The sequence below is a fragment of the Lepidochelys kempii genome, chromosome 3 (genome assembly GCF_965140285.1).
Source record: "Lepidochelys kempii isolate rLepKem1 chromosome 3, rLepKem1.hap1, whole genome shotgun sequence".
Taxonomy (NCBI): domain Eukaryota; kingdom Metazoa; phylum Chordata; order Testudines; family Cheloniidae; genus Lepidochelys; species Lepidochelys kempii.
Window position 1 is genome coordinate 15,695,208 of NC_136382.1, and position 21,692 is coordinate 15,716,899.

General features: G+C 38.5%; 1 protein-coding gene across 17 annotated transcripts in view; it reads right to left on the reverse strand.

Annotated features, from left to right (window-relative positions):
* SUPT3H (SPT3 homolog, SAGA and STAGA complex component) overlaps positions 1 to 21,035 on the reverse strand; it is a 470,436-nt gene extending 449,401 nt beyond the window's left edge. For 3 of the 17 annotated variants that reach the window (XM_078852051.1, XM_073335766.1, XM_073335780.2), the window contains exons 1-5: positions 20,592 to 20,812; positions 19,862 to 19,901; positions 9,575 to 9,683; positions 7,240 to 7,343; positions 6,073 to 6,108 (exon numbers count right to left, since the gene is read on the reverse strand). In XM_078852051.1, the coding sequence (XP_078708177.1) occupies positions 6,073 to 6,108; positions 7,240 to 7,343 (140 nt within the window). In that variant the 5' untranslated portion in view covers positions 9,575 to 9,683; positions 19,862 to 19,901; positions 20,592 to 20,812. The other 14 variants (XM_073335768.1, XM_073335767.1, XM_073335769.1 and 11 more) reach the window with 14 other exon arrangements.
* Positions 21,036 to 21,692: the final 657 nt, after the last annotated feature.

Here is a 21,692-nt window from a genome sequence, read left to right on the forward strand (position 1 = left end):
TAACAGTGGATTAATTATAGTGTTGGCTGTACGTTGATGTAACTTGCGTCGACAAAACTCTGTAGTGTAAACAAGGCCTAAGTTAGATATCAATATAGGCTTTTCTGGAAAGAAACATGGGAATAGTTGAAAATAAGAATTATTTCTTATACTACTCTTTCACACTTCGAGGAAGAATAGTTTCTACGGGGTAATAGTTCTAAATTCAGTATCAAGTCAATGAATATTTTTTCAGCAACTATGGAAAGTAAAATAAATAAGAAAATCGTAGATAAAATATCAAAATGTTATGTTCTCTAATATGATCATATTAATCCAATTCCATTTTGAAACAAGGAATACCATTAATAGGAGTATGAAGCCATTCTTAGATTATATTAGTTTCAGATTGTTATATTTCTTGAATTTAAATCAGTATGTTGAAAATAAGAAAACTTGTAATGTACTGATTTAGAGACAATACATCATACAAAAAAATGAAATAGCTAATGTAAGGACTAATATACGTCCAACTGCATATATTTAAGCAATCGTTTCATAAAGAGTTTCTGATATCATAGACCACAGGAGTATAACCCAAGCTATTTGTTCATGTCATCAGAAACCTAAAATGGAGTTACCACCTTAATTTATATATTTTTTAAAATTGTACTTAATGGACAGAGAAAATATTCTAAGTGCTCACTCTCCATGCAAAAGTCAAAATCTGGTCACATTTTTAATCGTTTTCACTGTGATTAATGGAATCATAAAGAAAAGAAATGGAAAAGTCATATTAGATCATCCAGGCCATCGCCTTATCTACAAGGGATTGTTATCTACAGCTGATTTCCTAGTGTTTAGTTAGAAACGCTATAAACTTCCTAGGGGCCCCAGTAGCTGTTTGAAGTTGCTAGAATGCTGCGGTGCCACTGAAACCTTCTAGATATATTTAAAACTGTTTCTTGCAAGTTGTCTTCTCCTTTTCCTCAATAATTTCTATTGTATGTTTTTAAGACAGTTTTAATCTCATTGTGCACTTTGCAGTCTTACTACATAACCTTTTAACATCAGAAACATACTGCATTAGAAGTAATATTTAAGGCCTTGATCCTGCAAGTGACTCCATGCAGATTTCAGAGTAGCAGCCGTGTTAGTCTGTATTCACAAAAAGAAAAGGAGTACTTGTGGCGCCTTAGAGACTAACAGATTTCTCTAAGGCGCCACAAGTACTTCTTTTCTCCATGCAGATGGATCTGTGTACCTGCTCAGAGTCCCTCCGACTTCAAAGAAGCTTTTCATGAATACAGGTTCCCTCCAAATGATGCTTTTTGTACAATAGGGGCTGAAACCAGAGGCAAGCCATAAGTGCATCAATTGCTCATGTATTTCCTCCTAAATAAAGATAAATGACTACATAAGCAAGGAGGAGCAGTTGTGGTTTAATCCAAAACTGCATTCAGAACTTTCCTAACAGGACAATGAGGACTCAAACAATACAAAACAAGAAAAACAGCTTTAAATCAAACAGCTTTTGCCCAAAAAATATATTGAGGGCAGTTCAGCGTTACTCAACAGTTACTGGAAGCAGCTAGTCTTCAAAGTCAACCCACATGCAGATGTCACTAGTAGAATTGGTCAAAAAAATTCATTTTAAATGAAAAACTACCTTTTTCTTTTCAAGAGAATTTTCCCTGAGGAGTGTCCATTTCCAACTACTTTTTGAGTTTTTGTTATAAAAACAAAGGTGTTTTGGTTTTTGGCAATCGGAAAGAAAAATTGGTTTTCAGCCAAACATATCTGGTTTTCACAGTTGTGACAAAAAACCAAAAACTTTTTGGGAAAAATATTAAAGAAAAAAATCTCTTTTTTCTCCTTTGGTCAAAAATTTTCATCAAAACAAAACATGCCCCAACCAGCTCTAGTCACCACTCATATTACCATTGCCTATCAACATGCAGGTAGTGATGCACAACGTGCAGCACACACACAAAGTATTTAGCGTTTTATACAGCTTAATTCAACAAAACTATCAACCAAATGCCCATCCAACAGACATCTGATATCAATGGGATCATTCCCATGTCCTCTTAAGCATATGAACAAATAAGGCCTTGTAGGATCAGCTCATTAATTTCTGCATCATTAATATTACAGTAAATAAATACCAATTTTCAATATATAATTTCTCCACTGGAAAACATTTATGGACAAGTTTTGAAATGTTAATTTGTTGGTAATTATCTAATATGGAGCCCAATCCAACATTCCTGATGCACCAAAACTCCCACCCAGGAGTGTGCGCGCACATGCAAGGAACACAGGATCAGATTCTTCATAGTTTTGTGGTCTAAGACCACAATTAATTTCAATGATTATGCCCAAATGGTTGAAAATTATTAATCTTTTAGGTAGATTTGGGCTTGCTTACAAACAAAATTTAATTCATCAAGACCTTTCACTGAAGAAAAAAAATCTCTAATGTCCTATAGTTGTTCAATATTTCAAATAATATTACAGGTTCCAGAAAGCCATACTACATGCAACTTATTTTACATCATAGATGACAGACCAATTACATGTGCAAATTGGAATTTTATCTGCAAGGTGAAAATATCCATAATGGCTGTCTCTCTCCTGGGCTAAAGCTATTGTTTAAATTAAACAGACCTCGGGGCTTTACCGGTTAGTTTGAAACAGGATGTAGATCAACCAAATTAAATTATATAAGAAACATAAGCACAGTTCACTGGATCTGCCGAAACTTTTATACTCTTTTTAACACCTACTACTGTACTAAAAGTTCTGAAATCACATACCAGATATAAATAAAGGAAATCTGGGTCAAAGCAAGATCCATATAGCATTAAGTTACTTTAAATGTTTACAAGATCAAATACCAAATAATTGCAAACCCCTCAGATTAAAATCAAGATTAATATCAAGTTACAGTACAATTTTTTTACTCACTGCACTACTTTTATTTACCTCCATATGTCTCCAACAGCCAAATACCAGTGTAGTTTAGTGTTACCACTAACTACACCTGAAAAACCATTTACATAGATATAACAATTCACATACTGAACAAAATTAGGTTTCAGAATAGCAGCCGTGTTAGTCTGTATCCACAAAAAGGAGTACTTGTGGCACCTTAGAGACTAACAAATTTATTTGAGAATAAGCTTTCGTGAGCTACAGCTCTCTGTATTTTCCACTGAATGCATCCGATGAAGAGAGCTGTAGCTCACGAAAGCTTATTCTCAAATAAATTTGTTAGTCTCTAAGATGCCACAAGTACTCCTTTTCTTTTTGAACAAAATTAGTTGCAATTGATATTACAATTTCTCCTCATGTAAGCAAATGTTTTAAATTGTACTAAACATCAACAGAAAAACTGAAAAACATTTTACCAGATTAAGCTCTCTCATGCTCTATGGTAGGATTCATATTCAGAGAAGCAGTACTTCTGTGTCACAATTTGCGTGTGTGTATTCTTTGAGAGTTAAAGTCAAACCCCCAGGAAGGGATGAGATAGTTCCCTTTCTCGCCAAGGAGGGACAAACTCTTCAGTGATACCCCATAGATTGCTCAACAAAGGTGGTGATGCTGCAAGTTAATATGCGTTACTCTGGGCTTGTCTACACATAAAACCACTAACTGGCAAGCTAGGGTGTGAATCTACAGTGCCACGCAGTAACTTCCCATCTGGACATTGTTACAGATGTCTTATCAGTTGGGGTTTTTTTGTTTTTGATTTTTTTTTTTAAATGAAGTGCCATTTTTAAATAGTTCCTTGTTTTGCACATTGTATTCCTCCCACCTCCCACAGTTCCCAGGATCTTAAGAAGCCTGTGTGATTCTGTTATAAATTGCTTAATGGGAGAATCTGTAACTTCCTAAATTATGTAATTTATGAAAAATGTCTTAATTTGTCAGTGCCCAGAAAGGTTCTTTAAAGTGGTAACCTCATCATAATCTACAGGCCAAGAGAAACAGCTGTAATTTTTCTGTTTATAGTCCATCCCTGGCAAAACTTTAGCAGAAAAAAATATTTTAATATGAAAACAATAAAATTTAATTTTAATAAACCGATTATATTGGAAGGGTTACTTTGATTCCTACCATGTCAGTGAAATTGTTTATGAAAAATATTATCTCAGAACACAGATGACTTGTTTGTATAATTTCTAAAGTAGCAACTGTTTCAGAGCTTGTTCAGAAGAAAAATGTCTGTTTCTTCCACTTATATGGCCAATAATAACTTCTACATTCTGACAGAAATCATGTGTATGCTGGCGGGCAGGAGAATTTCAAAAGCACTGAATCAGGAAGTGACCAATTAAATAAAATATAGGTTCATCAGACACTGACCTAAAGAAGCTGCATAGACTTCTTTGGCTCCCTAAACTCATGGCCTGCCCTTGATTCTGGAGTCCAAAAGATGATCACTTAGGTTTGTTCTTTGTGTGGGGAGAAAACATGCATTTTCGGTGCAGATAACAGTTATTTTAGGTTTAAGAAAAACAAAATATATATAAAGTCTCCATGAAAGAGAACACACTGAGTCACCAACTCTCTACATCACTAAAGATACACAAAACAGCAGATGCCTCATAATTGAGCTAGCTAGCAGTCAGGATTCCTCTAGCTCGAAAGGTGCAGCACGTGGAAAACAGAACATCTCATTTCAATTATATACTGAAATACATCACAGTCTACCCACCTACCTACAAGATTCTAAAACTTCCATCCTCATTGCATCTAACTGAAAACAGAATTAGACCTTCCACTTTTTGGCAGTTACTTCTAAATATGCTCTTAACCTTTCCAGACTATTATAACCCTTTCAGGAGTCTGATTTGTCTTGAGTACCCCCAAGTTTCACCTCACTTAAAAACTACTTGCTTACAAAAATCAGACATAAAAATCTGCCCACTATTACTGAAAAATTGCTTACTTCCTCATTTTTACCATATAATTATAAAATAAATCAACTGGAATATAAACATTGTACTTACACTTCAGTGTATAGTATATAAAACAGTATAAACAAGTCATTGTCTGCATGAAATTTTAATTTGTACTGACTTCACTCGTGCTTTTTACGTAGCCTGTTGTAAAACTAGGCAACTATCTAGATGAGTTGATGTATCCCCTGGAAAACCTCTGTGTACCCCCAGGGGGTAAATGTACACCTGATTGAAAACCACTGTGCTGAAGAGCTGAGTAACTCCTCCCATCAAAATTGCCAAATATGGAAAACAGACTTAAGGAAATGGCATATTACTAAGTATTGTTGGAGAGTCCTGTCATGCCCTTATCTGGGAACATGCTCTTCTCCAGTAAAATGCAAACACAGCTAAACGGTCAGTCAAGCTATCATTTAAAGTTAGACATGTCCCAAAGTAAGTTTTTTAAACCCTAATAGAGCCTGTTAATGAATAGAAGAAACAGAAAGAAGGTGAAAACTAAAAGCAGGAGATAGGTGATTTTCTTCTAATATGGTACATCACATCTGATAAATTTCTGTAACATTAAGAAGCCAAGTGTAATGTTTACCAGAGGAGCAACATTCAGCTTTGAGATACACAACATATTCTACAGAGGACATTACAGAAATAATGCAAGTTAGAGTTTCAACAGTTTTTTATGAAGCTGATCCTCAGTACCTACTGTATAGTAGAGAAGGAAAAGATACAAAAGGTCTAAGTTACCAAGATCTAAAACTTTATAAGCCTATATATGGAGAGAGAGACAGACAGACATTGTAAACAGATAGAACGTTGACTTTTCAGCTATTATTCTTTTTGACTGAAATCAGACATACAAAATCTGTAGATGTATATGAAACCACATAGTAAAAAGAAGTTTTCGAGTCCCCTCTACTTCAGAGTTTAAGGATCCTGCCAACATAAAAATCAATAGTCCAAAACGTATTCCCTGTTAAATCCAATCTACTTTGCCTCATCTTATTTTCTATTGAAGTGTTAAACTATTTTCCAGAGCTGAGAATTTAATTTCAGCAATTTTAACTAGTAAAGACAGGCAAAAATGGCCAATATTATCTTTTAATGGAACAGGTTTACTTACTGGCACTCCGGCGCTAGCTTTCTAAGAACTGAAAATCTAGCAGAGAAATCAGTGGGGAAAAAAAAAATCCTTCTAAATATTCCAACAAGATTTCATACAGCACAGCTCCCCTTTAAGTACAGCTGAACTCAGCAACGCATACATGTACACCCTAATTTCCACCACCCCCACCCTACACACACACACACACTGGATAAAATATATTCATAATAATATATAAAAGAATTGCACATAATTTGGAGTTGGGCTACCAGCCCAGTTCTCTATCTGCAGTTTTAAAGGATATATTCTCCAGACTTGGGCTGAAATTTTCTTTAAACTGCCTGGTAAACCAGGAATAATGATCCATAGGGAAAGAAGAGCTCATTAGCCTGAGTTCTCCCCCTCTCTGCAGATCAATGTATCCTGGACCCATATAAAAGGGAAAAAATGGCAGTGCTGGCAGGTCAAGCTCTCTGATGGATAGGTTGCCTTCAACCAAATCATGATTTGCAGCCTGGCCCAGTGTAATAGGCCACTAATCAAGTAGAACAGAGCCTTAGGTAAGGAAATCTTCTTGATTATGCAGTGTCTTAAAGATTGAGTGAATGGCTATTTAAATGTCTTGTGAGATTTTAGAAGTTACAGAGCTACAAACCCTTCTAATATCACAGCTTACAACTCTGCTTAATCAGGTTTCTAAGATTCCATTGGCATTTTAGAATAATAAATCATTTCTCTTTATAACAATTTTGCTCACCACCAAAACTAAATTGTAATCAGTTCCAACTGGTCCACGCATGTTAATTCCATAATAAATGGCATTATCTCACCAGTTAACAAATCTTTCTGTATTAACACCAAAAGCTATGGTAAAACTATAATGAAAAGTTACTTTTAAAATAATTTTATTTTAATAGTATCTTATTTGATGACGAATTAAGAAATGCAGATCTCAACTTATTTTCATATACAATACATAAAATATATCAATTATTTAGTAGGGTTTTTCAATCTGTTTATAGTTTAACAAATGTGGGTAATATTTTATTTACCTAGAGTCTTAAAAATATAAACAATGGGATAGCCATCATATGTATCTGTTCTTCTGCCCTATTTTCTTAGAGAATGACAAAAAACACACATTCAAAATGCAAACAGTCCAAAATATTTGGATAGCTTACTTACATCATACTTTGCAGTTCAGGAGTAAAGCTTGTTGATTTCCCTGTCCCTCTTCCACTGCTTGAAGAGGCAACATTTGACATCGGGCTAGCTGCAATATTGCTCATCTGAGTAAACAAAAAGAAACAATAGAGCTTGCAAACATATTTAATTTAATAAACAGGGGATCTTGGAAATGGCAGCAACTATAAACCACTTCACAAAGTATATGTGGTTTAAAATATCCAACCTACCATACTATGTTTCATGTTGAAGTTAATAACATCTTTCATTCAGCGCTACAAGAAAATTATTTTCTCCTCTATTACAGGACAAATTGAGAAAACCACACTGTTCATTTTAGTAAATAGATACATAAGAGGAATCAATAATAATTGTAATAGTTTCACCTTAATGACTGCTACGTACCCTTGCTTTGCATTACGGATTCAGAAGGAAAAAAGCAATTCAGGCAAGACATATAATAATACATATAAAAGCCTTTTCAATGTAGAAGAGAAGCCTATTTGAGTTGCCACCTGTATTATCAATAAAATATAAACTGTGGTCAGCAATCACTGCAACTAGCCTCATTGAAAGTGTGTGTTGAGTACTTATGTGTGTTCACACTTCTCCACTGGCTTTCGTTTTTTTTAAATAAACTGAGGGAGCCATTCAAAAAGCAACAATGCAAGCTTATCTCAATATCTATTCAAGAGCTCACATTATTATGGGCTATATATGTGCCTTTCGTAGGCCCAGTCTTCCAACAGAAGCGCATAACCTTCAGCTCATGCAGTAACCAAATCCCATAGGGACCTTATTCATATAGGGTTTGTCTACATAGGGAGAGAAGATGAATTAAATATAGCTGTGAAGTTAAAGTGCATTAAACGTAGCTTTCATTCAGAAGGAAAGTAGCCTCAGTTCACTGTAGCTTAATCTTCATTGGAGTGACTAAGGTCCTTACAGTATTGAAACTAAATACTGAATTTCTAAAAAATAAGACAGTAAGAAATGTGAATGAACTCAACAGTGAGATATTCAACTTTAAATCTGATTTACCCACTTTGCACTATTTTCAGCTTTATGTATGATCCAGTATCTGTAAAAAGCAGGAATACAAAATGAACAAAAAAAAATTTTTAAATGTTTAATGGTTTTCCTGACAGAATTTCTGTAAAATTAAAAGTTTATTCCAAGTTGAAACATGGACTCAGTTCTACTCTAACCAGACCACATATACTAATTTAGCTTTCTATTTTTCCTCTCTAATAAAATGCAAGTCAAAATATCTTTAAATCATGTCATCTATAATCTTAATTTACTGAAAACTAACCAAAGAACTACCAGACAATGCATAACATGGATATTTCATGAAGACCACCAAATAATAAAATTAACTTAATAAACTGAGTCAACATAATTAAAAATAAACACACAAGTTCATGTTTTAAACACCACTCATTAGAAGCAATATAAAGAGTCAAACGTTATCCAAGTATATTTCTATATGCGAAAATAGATACTCTTGCGTGTCTTGTTTTTACCGCCAAACAACATTTAGCAACACTAAAATATTCCAGGCACCATGAATGTCTTCTGATAAACAGAAGACACTCACAGTATATTTTTTCTCCTGTCTGGTTTGCTAAGAGCTGGTAAACCTTCACTTATCCAAGATCTGCTCATTTCTTATGTTGTTAGTAGTAGTAGTTGTAATAATAAAATGCAGATGTTAATATCATTTGTTTTCAGTCAGTCATTTCCCAGTTATAATTTTACCTTTAACCTATGCTTTTAAAAAAAAGAAGCTGAACAATACAAAGTGTATACGAAGCCTTCTTTCCAACACTAACGCTTCATGTGGTTCATTACTATATATATATTTTTTTTAAAAGAAAGATATTAAGTCTTTTGAATATGTAACATATTTTCCATGGTAATGTGGTACTTCCACCTTTTCCTGTTCTCTGTATGTATAAATATCTTCTATGTGTTCCATTCTATGCATCCGATGAAGTGGGCTGTAGCCCACGAAAGCTTATGTTCAAATAAATTGGTTAGTCTCTAAGGTGCCACAAGTACTCCTGTTCCTTTTGCTGATACAGATTAACATGGCTGCTACTCTGAAACCTGTTATAATTATGGTTACAATAAAAAGATTAAGGATACATAGCACCCAGATGCATCAAATAGAGAAACTTATAATATACACCTATATCTAAAACACTAGAGTAAACTGTTTTATATTAATGCTTTCACGTATAGTTTAAGAGACGACTTCCACTTATTTTCCAGAACATTGTAATTTAGGTTCTCACACTACAAACACAAGCACATGTTTAACTTTACTCACATATTTAGTTGCACTGAAGTCTGACTTTAGTCATATGAGTAGGCACACATACTATTTCAAGTGTTCTGAGGACCAGGGCCTTGGTCAGCAGTTACCATTAGTCTCAAACCTAAACAGTAAAATTAGTGAGTTTAAAAAAAATGCAATAAACTTGCCTGTAAGTGTAAAGGAAGATTATGTGTTACTTCTAGCATAGTGCTTCTAAACATTGGAGGTGTACCAAAGACCCACAGACTTGGAAATTTAAATCAAGAGTATATTTAGTCTTACTTTTGTTTTACGCATTTTGCTTATTATTCTTTATTTTATTATTTATTTAACAGTTAATGTCTAATTTTAATAACTCAAAATATGTATATCCACTCTTATGATAATGTCAAAATTCTTAAATCGAAAGGTCATAGAGAAGTAGAAATACAATTCAGTAAAGCTGTGCAAGGCATTAACACTAGTTTTTGGCTAGAATTTTCTTGCCCTTAAAAATTTTAAAGAAAATATTATTAAAGTTAATGATTAAGAAGATAAGGCCCCAATCCTGAAAACACGCATGCTTAATTTTAAGCACAGTTTTATTCACTTCATTAATGAATATTAATAATTATATTGCGGAGGAAAGTTATACATGCAAGTGTCTGCAGGACTGGGATTTTACAGGACTGAGACTGTAACATTATTAGGGTTTGTCAAAAAAAATTAAGTGCATGGCATGCAGTCTTTATTTCCCTCCCACTCACTAAGTAAGGGCCAATCAGGCAGCCCATGTTCACATTAATAATTGTTACAGACATGGCTATCCCTTACCAGCATTGCCAACTCTCATGATATTTGGCGCTTTACTTAAAGCTCACCACCCTGGAGACAAGTGATTATGTGATCATCTTACCTTTTATTTAAAAAAAAATTCTAGCCCTATGACTGCAGAGAAAAGCTTGAAAGTGAGACTCACTAAAGCTCAGACACTAAACAGCAAACAAAGACAAATAAAAGTTACATCTCATGAGTTTTGAGCTAATGATTTTTGAACATTTCAGTACTGCCTTGGCAGTACTGCCTTGCATACAAGTAATCCTACTGACTTTAGTGGGACTCTTCCAAAATAATTGTGCACATAGGCCACAATCCTGCAAAGGGTTCCACCCAGAAGTGTAACTTTCAGTGTCAGGGTGTCATTTATGCCCACGTGTTTTGTGTCAGCACAATTACTTGCTAAGGCTCCAATCCTGCAAACACTTACACATGAGCAGTCCCATTAAATCCAATGGAACTACCTACCTGCATAAATCTTTGCAGGATCAGGAACTATGAGCATACCAGCTCTATCCATTCATTAAACCACTGTCTTCCTACTAAAACCAAAATATTTAACTTTCAAATCAAGCAGGTGTACAGCATTTTCTTGACATGATGAACCAACAGCTCATCATGCCCTGTCATAGCCTTTAAAATAATTACTTCCCCAGCCCACATTTTGTTTGATGGTTTAGATAATTAACTTCTTTACACATCAAAGTCCCATCATCCGCATGTTCTATTTCCTTTCTTCCGGACATTAAAAACAAAGTCAAAAGCAGAAGCACTCTCAAATCAATTTTCTCCAATAAATACAGCTAACATGGAATTGAAAACCTACTGTAATCTTCAACGGGTCAATGTACTACAGTTGTTTTAGCTTTGAATTGAAATACAGCTGTTTGCCATATTGCACAAAGTGAATTCAGATGTTTAGATCGGGTCACAGATTATTTCAACATGTCATAGTTTAATCATGAACTCTAGCAAGGAGAATAACATTTGATTAACTATTTAAAACTAGTAATTATAAAGGCCTTATCTAAATCTGTGTCATACTTGCAAATTATTTTCCTCTTTAAAAAAAAATCTGGCAATTTTATTATTAAAAAGAAAAGACAATTTACATAAATAATTTTATCAATGAAAACACATAAAAATAAGATACCTATCCTGATCGCTCAACACCTCTGACACAAATTAAATATACGGTCACATAAGAAACAACTCACTCCCTCACACTCCCAAACGATCTTGTGTGGAAAAATGCTAAGCCTCCTCTGGTTGAGTTCAGACCAGCGATTCAGACCTACTGTTCCATAACCTGTCCCTTCAGTCTGTGTCTTCCTGTGTAATACCCACATGATAGGACACACGTGTGATTGACTAATCTTTAAGGTAGAGCGCACAGTCCACCTGTTTACTCAAGCTTTTGGTAAGGGATGGTATTTTGCACTTCCTCATAAACTTCTATAAATAAATGGTGCCCTGAATATCAACAAATTTGGACTATTTCAGATAAATGTATTTTCTAACATAGAGATGTCTTCAACTGGGCTGTTTTGTCTTAGGGGCCTGACTCTTCTCCCATTTACACTAGACTTACACCTACAAAACGCCTCTGAAGTCAGTGTCATTAACTATGATTTACCATAAATCATATAAGCAATAGGAAAACGGGGTTATGTACTTCTAATAAAAGTAAAGAGGCAAATCATATAAAACTTTACAAGGTTCCAAGAAAATTAGAAGTTAATTACATGTTTCCATTCAGCAGGAGATAAGGAATGTGTATATGGTACCTTTCTTACTTTAGGTGCAAAAATAAATTACTGTTACAATAACTTATTTCTGCAGACTTCCATCTAATTTTTGTATTGCATCAGGCCCTCATTTCACTTCTTCCATAACTACTTTTTGCATATGATCTGAAATAATGCAAAATGGGATACATTTTTACTTACATAAAACTCATACAAAACAGAAAGGAAGAAAACCACTGGATGCGAAGATGCTTTGAGCAAATACTGTATTAAAATTAGTGTTTTTGTTTTAAATATTCTAGTCTTTACTGCAATTTAAACTTAAGCCAAAATCAGAAATGTCACTATTAAGTATTGTATTTGTGCAAACGCTCAGCACTGTGCAAGATGTAGTACAAGAAACAGTCCCTGCTCCTTTGGCGTTTAGGAAGTAAGGGTTTTAATTAACCATGTGTATTTAGGCCTTTGGTTTTATCTTATCATGCAACAGAAATGTTAAGTCATCTTCATGATGGAGTGCTGCCGTGTGACTCGGGATTTAGGGTTCTATGAAAATACAAATAATAAAACAAAATAAAATAAACACACGAGAAAGTACACTTCTAAACTAGTCTATCTAGTTTTTAAAAAAGTATTAAAAGAGAATGGACAATGAAAATAATTGTATACTGGATTATGTACAGTGTAACACTGACCCTCTATTTCAGTGGTTCTCAACCTATTTACCATGTGGGCCACATATGAAGCTTTTTATGTGTTATATGGGCCACATCCACAAATATTTAGTTGTAGGCCTTCACATTATGTAACTGAATGGGACACTTTCATTTGACTGTTTCTTTTCAGTTCCGACCTGTACTTCATCAACTTCTGTCCCCTCCTCTTTACTACAATAATCCCTTTAACAAAATCATCCCTTAAGAGATGTCTATCTAATTCGCATACTCCTCTGTACCTGTCAGCTTTTCCCCAGCCCGTAGTCTAAGAACTCCTCTTCTACGACCTTTATAATTTTACAAGCCAGCAATTTGGTTCCTTTTTGGTTTAGGTGGAGCCCATCCTTTCTGTACAAGCTCCTCATTTCCCAAAAGGTTCCCCAATTCAAAATAAACATAAATCCCTGCTAGGAACACCACAGTCTCATCCACTTATTGAGACTCTGCAGTTCTACCAGTCTAACTAGCCCTGCAAGCGGAACAGGAAACATTTAAGAGAATGCTACCATGGAGATCCTGGACTTCAATTTCTTCCTTACCAGCCTAAATTTGGCCTCCAACTCCTCTCTCATACCTTTCCCTATATCACTGGTACCTACATGTACCATGACCACCAGCTCCTCCCCAGCCCATTACACAAGTCTGTCTAAATGTCCTGAGAGATCTACAAACTTCACACCAGGCAGGTAATTCACCATGCAGTTCTCCTGGCCATCACAAACCCAACTATATATATTTCTAATAATCATATCCTCCATTACTATTACCTGTCTTCGTAATAACAGGGGTCCCCCACCCCAGAGAGGTATCCTCAGCGCGAGAGGATAACAGGATATCTTTTGGAAGGAGGGTCCCAACCATGAGATTGTTTCCCTCTACTCCCGCTTGATGCTCTCCTTCCCCAAGATATTGATCTTCCTCAACACAGAGGCTGTCAGGCGAGGAGAGGGGCTCAACACAGAGCAGGGGTGGGAATACTCCATTATATCCCAAAAAACCTCACCTATGTACTGGTATCCCTTAGCTTTTCCAGTTCAGCCACTCTGTTCTCAAGAGCCCGTACTCTGTCTCTGAGGGCCATGAACTGCTTTCACTGAATGCACACACACGCCACCTGCCCACAAGGCAGGTAATCATACATGCTACATTCACTGCAATAAAATGGATAGCCCTCACTCTGCTGCTGGACTTCTGCCTGCATTTTTTTTTACTCTTGCTGGGGGCTTTTTGGTTGTTTGTTCTTTAACCGGAAGGAACATTTGCAGGGGTGGGGGGAAGGGGTCAGCTGGTGGACAGGAGAATGTTTATTAGGTGTATCTGGCTCTCATGCTCCCTCTCTAAACTTCCTCACAAAAATCCTCTTTGTTAGCTCCTTTGGTCTCTTACAAACTGGCTTTTTAAACTCCTGTTCTCCATGAGTTAGCCCTCGCCCTCACCCTCCTTGTCAAGGGATCCTAAAGGAATTAGGGATCAAAGGATGGCAGGCTAGAGAGCTTCCTTAGGAAGCTCTCAGCTTTGCCTAGCACACCACTGGGCTCAGCATATAGCCTCCCCCAAACAGACCACACTATAAATGTCAATTAATCAGGCACACTGCAAGCAAGCAAGCGCACAAGACAGACAGAGACAGACAACAAACTCACCTAAGGGTAAGAGTCACTCCTCTTTCACCTGGAGAACTCCCTCGCAAAACTCCCATTTGCTGCTCCTGTTCGCTAGCTAGACATGAGGAACATCGATTCTATAACAGTTATCCTCCTTCTTTCCACTTGATGAGATAAACCATGACAACCCCATCATCTGTTCTCAATAATGCACAATGAATCTAGAATTCCTCTCTGAAAACCAGGAGAGCACAACAAACGGTTTTCAACTCTACAACATCAACTATGTATAGACACTGGACAAAATTCTGTCCTCGGATGTGGTTCTCATAAACTTCAATGGGAGAAATGCATGTGCATGCAAGAATAAAATGAAGCCCACTAGCTTTTTGTTCACAACTCCTCTCCATCTCAGAAGAGATAAGCAGTCGCAAAGGTTCACATCTGTACCTGACAGGAATGCCTCTTTGCACGTATTAATTTGTTTTACTTTAAAAAGCATATCTAAAATCTACAAATAAGCAAAGATTCCCTTCTAAAGTTTTGACCAGTTGTACTTGACAAAAACAATTCTGCTTGACTTGACCAAACTCATACTGTAAACCACTGATCCTGTTAGAAACCATATAATATTAGGGACTTGTCAACACTTGAAACGCTACATCTGCACCCCTGTAGCGCTTCAGCGTAGACACTACCTACGCTGACAGGAGGGGTTGCTATCAGTAATCCACCTCCCTGAGAGGTGGTAGTTAGATCAACAGAAGAATTATTCTGCCAACCTACCGCTGCCTACAACAGGAGTTAACTACCCCACTCAGGGGAGTGGATTTTTCACACCCCTGAGTGACAGTCAACCTACCTTTTTAGTGTAGACCAAGTCTAGGTCTCCAACTTTTTACTCAAAATGCAACATCTATAACCTTCCTCACATATTCCTTTTTGATAGCTACAATTTGTCCAAACATAAATGTAATGAGAGTTCTTTAAACCATCTTTGGCAGAAATTTTGGAAATACTTTGGGCCCAGCCACTGAAAGACTGATGATTAATTTACCAGAAACAGTCAGAGACCTCCAGCTGAAAAATCATGCTATGGATGCAGGATTCTGTAGTGTGAGGTATTGATAAAGTCACAGGCATTTCTTCCTTTGAATTCAATTGGAAACTCTATAGTGGGAGGTCTTTCTTTCCCTGGAGCTACTCATGCTCCGAGGAGGCAGAAACTAATCTCAGACTTCAGAGTAGCAGCCGTGTTAGTCTGTATCCACAAAAAAAAAAAAAAAACAGGAGTACTTGTGGCACCTTAGAGACTAACCAATTTATTTGAGCATAAGCTTTCGTGGGCTACAGCCCACTTCATCAGATGCATAGAATGGAACATATATTAAGAAGATTATACACACACATATATATATATATATACACATACAGAGAACATGAAAAGGTGGAAGTTGCCATACCAACTCCAAGAGGCTAATCAATTAAGATGAGCTATTATCAGAAGGAGAAAAAAAAAACTTTTGTAGAGATAATCAAGGTGGCCCATTTCAGACAGCTGACAAGAAGGTGTGAGGATACTTAACATGGGGAAATTTAATCTAGCGGGAGGCGGCACAGGCCAAGGGATGTGCTGGCCACCCTTCATACAGCCCCCATTGGCCTTTAACAGCGTACCACGGCCAGTGGGAGCTGTGATCGGCCGAACATGCGGACGCAGCAGGCAAACAAACCGGCCCGGCCCCCCCAGGGGCTTTCCCTGAACAAGTGGCGGCCCTAGTTTGAGAACAACTCGTGTAGAAAACTTGATCTATGAGGAAAGGTTTAAAAAACCTGGACATGTTTAATTTTCAGAAAAGACTGAGGGGGGAACCTACAAAAGTCTTCAAATATGCTTAGGGCTCATATGCTTTCCATGTCCACTGAAGGGGACAAGAAGTCCCTTGATCGGGAGCAAGGGAGATTTCGGTCAGATATCAGGAAAAACTAACTATCAGAATAGCTAAGTTCTAGAACAGGCTTCCAAGGGAGCTTGTGGAACCCCATCATTGGAGGTTATTAACAACAGCTAAGACAAACACCTCTTAGTGATGGTCTAAGAGGTATACTTGGTGCTGCCTCAGTGTAGGGGGTGGACTAGATGACCTCTCAAGGTCCTCTCTGGGCCTACATTTTTATGATTTCATAATAAAGAAGAGTAATTAAAAAGTTAAGTTTAGTCATACTTTATTGGTAGTCAATACATCCCCTTTTAGGGATCCCACCATAACACATGAAGCCTGTGAGCCACCAGGTCTTTGCAGCAGCACATCCCAACACATAATATTTGTTCTGTTTTGACATCTGTCTCAGTGTATGACAATGGGAGCAAACATCCTTTTGTTCACTTTTAAACATTTAGAGTGAGACTTTCAAGAGCTCTTTGAGTTGGGCTAACAGCTCCCACTCAAGTCATTGAGAGTTTTACTATCAACTTCATAGCAGCAGCATTAGGCAAACACTGGGTACTTTAGAAAATATCCATCCTTTTCCCTTTGTCCCAAATGTTTTCCCCCCCACCACTGATTAACCTCTTATTTACTACCTCCCATTATTCCCTTTTCATTTTCCTGTTGAAAGTTTTAAGGTGTTGTTTTGATTACAGATATTTTGCTGGCTTTGAGAACATTTTAACTGTATTTTTGAGTACCCCAAGCATGTGAAAGAACTTGGGAAGGGAGGGGGCTAGAAGATTACTTATAAATAAAATTATTCTGTATGTTTAGTAGTGCCATGGAAACTAATGATTTTTAACATTACTGCTGATCTTTTTATGAAATATAAAATGTAAATTGGTCTAGCAAAATATAGTTTCCCACAAAGGCATCAATTTAAGTTTCAGTACTTTGGACACACAGGTTTCTGACTAGTTACCAAGGATCTCATAACCAAGCAATTCTCAACCTTTTTCTTTCTGAGGCACCCCAACATGCTATAAAAATTCTGTGGCCCACCTGTGCCACAACAACTGTTTTTTTTTTGCATATCCAGTAGATTAAAAGAGGAGCTGGTGTTAGGGGGTAACAACCAGGGCAACTGCCTGGGGCCCCAAGTCAGAGGTGTTGAGCGATCAGGATAGGTATCTTATTTTTATGTGTTTTCATTGATAAAATTATTTATGTAAATTGTCTTTCCTTTTTAATTATAAAATTGCCAGATTTTTTTTTTAAAGAGGAAAATAATTTCCAAGTATGACATAGATTTAGATAGGGCCTTTATAATTACTAGTTTTAAATAGTTAATTAAATGTTATATTCTCCTTGCTAGAGTTCATGATTAAACTATGACATGTTGAAATAATCTGTGACCCGATCTAAGTTGCTTGGGCTTCAGCCCCACACGCCGGGGCTTCGGCTTCCTTCCCTGGTTCCCAGCAAGTCTAACGCCAGCCTTGCTTTCTGTTTTATTTTGGAGGACCCCCTAAAAGCTGCTTGTGGGCCCCCAGAGGCCCCTGGACGGCTGGTTGAGAAACTCTTGTTATAACCAACTAAATAATGCCTAGAACAGAAAAAACACATGCCTAACTGTAACTGGCTTCCACATTTTCTTTGTAAACTTCATGATAGCAACAGAACAGTCCACACAATTTCTGTGGGATTATCACACTTCTTGGGTTTGGCCTGCTGCCTTACCACACCCCTTGAGGCATGCTATTATCACCCAGAAATGCAGAATCTAGCATGTCTTATTTCTTAAGGGTATCATGTAGGGAGGGTATTAACAACCAAGAAAGGTGTACAACATTGCCTAAAATGATTATGCAAATGTAATTCCTAACACATGTAGTTTATTAAATTATAGTTTGCTTATGTTGACAAGTTACCAATTGACTAATCCCGTTTTAGACCGTCGCATTTTGTGTTATTCAAAATTAAGTCCATAAGAGCAATGTAGTTGGTTGTGATGCTGTTTGGCTGAGCAAATAAGCCTGTATACTGAAGAGCTGAGTGAATGCTATTAAACCTTGAGCATTATTGTCAACCACATTGTTCCAAAAACATGAGTTAGACCCCCAAAATAAAAAAAATGTGAGGGGTTCTTTTTATTCGCCTTGTAGTTTTCAAGCTTTTAGAGCATACTCTGGTCATCTGTTCAAGCTTCAGAAATTACTTCTTTTTTTTTAAATGAAAGTTGAGATTCTCATGTAGTCACATGATTCCAGGAGCTGGGGCTTTAAGAAAACTACCAAATATCTCAGGAGTTGGCAATATTACTTAAGACACCACCCTCACCACTAATGCAGCAATAACAAACGAGATGAAAAGTCACCATAAGAGACAGGTTACCAATCTACAAACATGAGGTCTGAGTAAAGCCCATTGAAGTCAATGGGAATCTTTCTGTTGGCTTCAATGGGCTTTGGAATCTGGCCCATGGTAAAGAATAATAAACTTAAAACAGAAAAGGAAGGGGAAGGGAGAGAGGTGTAGTTTCCAAAAATGTCTTCTGTGGGGAGAAAGCATAAAAGGAGAAGACTCATAGAGGTACAAGAACATAGGACTTTAGCTGAATATTTCAAAAGGAAGGCATTCTCTAAATACCACATCAACAGAATTTGTATCTAATTTCCATTTGGTTCAAATTATAACACTTCAAGTAAACTCAGTTCTACAAAAATCTTCTGAAGTACCTCACAACACACCCTTAATGTTGCTATAGGACGTCCTGGTCTACACTGGGAATTTACACTGGTATAGCTACATCGCTCAAGGATGTGAAAAATCCACAGCCCCGAGAGAGAGGTAACTATACTGACTTAACCCCGTTGTAGACAATGCTAGGTCCACAGAAGAATGCTTCTGTTGACATAACTACCATCTCTTGGGGAGCTAGATTGACAATGGGAGGGAGACTCATTCCTGTTGGCATAGGTAGCATCTATGTTTAAGCACTGCAGCTGCCCACTGTAGCATTTTAACAGTAGACATTCCCTTGAAGCTAAGTATATTGCCCAAAACATCATTTTCTTCTAGAATGCATATCTAATAATACTTTGCATGTTCTTTTCATTCATAGGCCAAAGTGTTTCAGTCATTTATTTGTGTAATTTCTAGAGCTGAAGTTGCTGACCAATACATAAAGCATAATTTAATATATTTAGTAAATGATAATGAAAACCACTACACATTTGTAAGAGTTTAACAGAAAAAAATGCATTCTCTTGGACTTGAGAATGTATTAAATGCTCAGAACCTGGGAACAGGTAGTTTTTTATTCATTGCAAAGTCTGGGCCCTTCACCTATAAAACACCACACATGCTTGTACTGCTATCTAAATAAAATCCATCATCCCCCACAAAAAAATGTGGGAGAGAAACCACCATACTCTCAGAACTGCAAAGATAAACACCACCACAAAACAACACTCAACAGTACCTGGCACACTTTCGGTGTAACTGGACATCAGCAACTTGTTCTATATAAATTATAAAAACATTTTCAAAGTTGTTTACAAACATGACTATAAATAGGGCATAGTGAAACAGTAAGCTATAGCGTAAACCCCAGGGAAATTGATAAGAGGAGAGAAACAGGATGCAGATCACCAGGCTGAGGAGTTATTTGTAGCCATACTCCCCAAAGTGGTCACCTGTTCTGGGTGCCTCAGTTATTAGGGTGCTTTGAACGTGAATTTCAGACTTGTTGAGAATCCACAGCTACCACCGAGGAGTTGTGGGTGCTCAGCAGCTCTGAAATTCAGGCCCGAGGTGTCAGATTGGGCACCCCAAACACTCAGGCACCTGCAACAGGTGGCCAATTCGTGGGAGGGGGGGGGGAAATCTTGGTTTTAGCGTCTGGTACCAGGTAACAGATAACGTTACAAGGAAAGGAGCTGCTTTCCCCAGACCTGGGTGCCACCGGCACAGCGCTGGGTGGAATCACAGAGGCCAAGGTACATTAGCAGACATTCCTGCAACAGGGTACAAGACTCAGAAACACACCTAACCCTCCCCTTCTCTCCCCCCCGCCCCCCCCCAAAAAAAAGATTCCTCGGCAGCCAGGCAACATATCCCTTGGGTCAATACCTCCACGGCCCCATGAGCTCCCTGCTAAGTTAGTCAGGCAATAGCAACACGCTGTTCGCTCGCCCTTGCTGGTGACTCACTCAAAGGCTCAGACACACGGGGCTGGACGCAGAGGCGTGCAAGGAAGGAAGGCGCAGCCTGGCCTGGTGGTGGCCAACTAACCCCAGTGGGCTGGTGTCCAGAGACGGGGGAGGGGGGTGGTTAGACACGAGGGAGAGGGGAGCTGCGCCGTCCTCTTTCCCCTACCACCAGACACGGAGAGAGGAACCGAGGCCTCTCGGCAGCCGCTCGGCTCCAGGGGACTAACCGAGCAGGGGGAAAATGGCGCCGCCCGCCGGGGGAGGGGCCGGTTCCGCCACACATCTGCTGCGGCGCCCCCGCGCCTCCATCTTCTGTGTGGCGGCGCGCGCCCCTTCAACTTGGGGGACCGGCGGCGGTTGGAGCCCCGCGCGAGGAGCGGGGGGTGGAGCAGGGGCGGGCCGCCGCCGCAGCGTCCCACAGCAAGGGGCTTCCCCCTGCGCGCGGCGGCGTGGGTGGCGCGTTCGAGCAGCCCGCAGGGGAGAGGAGCGCTAGGGAGTCCCCCAGAGGAGGGCCCCCCCCTCCCCTCCCCTCCCCCGTAGATGCTCGGATGCCCCCCACCGGTTTCAGAGGAGACCCTGGAGCCATCATGGGGTACTTCTAGAGGCATCTCTACAGTCTCCTCTCGGCACCTGGTTAGGAAGTCCCCCATGCGTTGTGTTTACATTAGAAACACGCTAGGCCCCTTGCCATAAATTCACATGCTTGTAGATTTCTCTCCCCCTCGCCCCCCCGCCCAGCAGACGGGAGAGGCCCTATAGCAACCAGGCACTGCTGCAGATCGTGTGTCTGAGGCTTAGACCCCACAGAAGTGGTTTTCAACCTGTGGGCCCCGGCAGGAAGTGTCTACCTGGGAGCTCTGACAGGTGGTTCCCATAGAACAGTGGGTTTCAGTCTGTGATTTGCGGACCCCTGCAGGGCTGCAGACTATGTCTAAGATTTCCAGAGGGGTCTGCACCTCCATTTGAAAATGTTTGGGGGTCTGAACATGAAAAAAGGTCAAAAACCACTGTCTCATGGCAACCAGGCACTACTGCAGGTCATGTATCTGAGGCCTAGACCCTATAGTAGCTAGGCACTACTGCAGTTGGTGTATCTGAGGC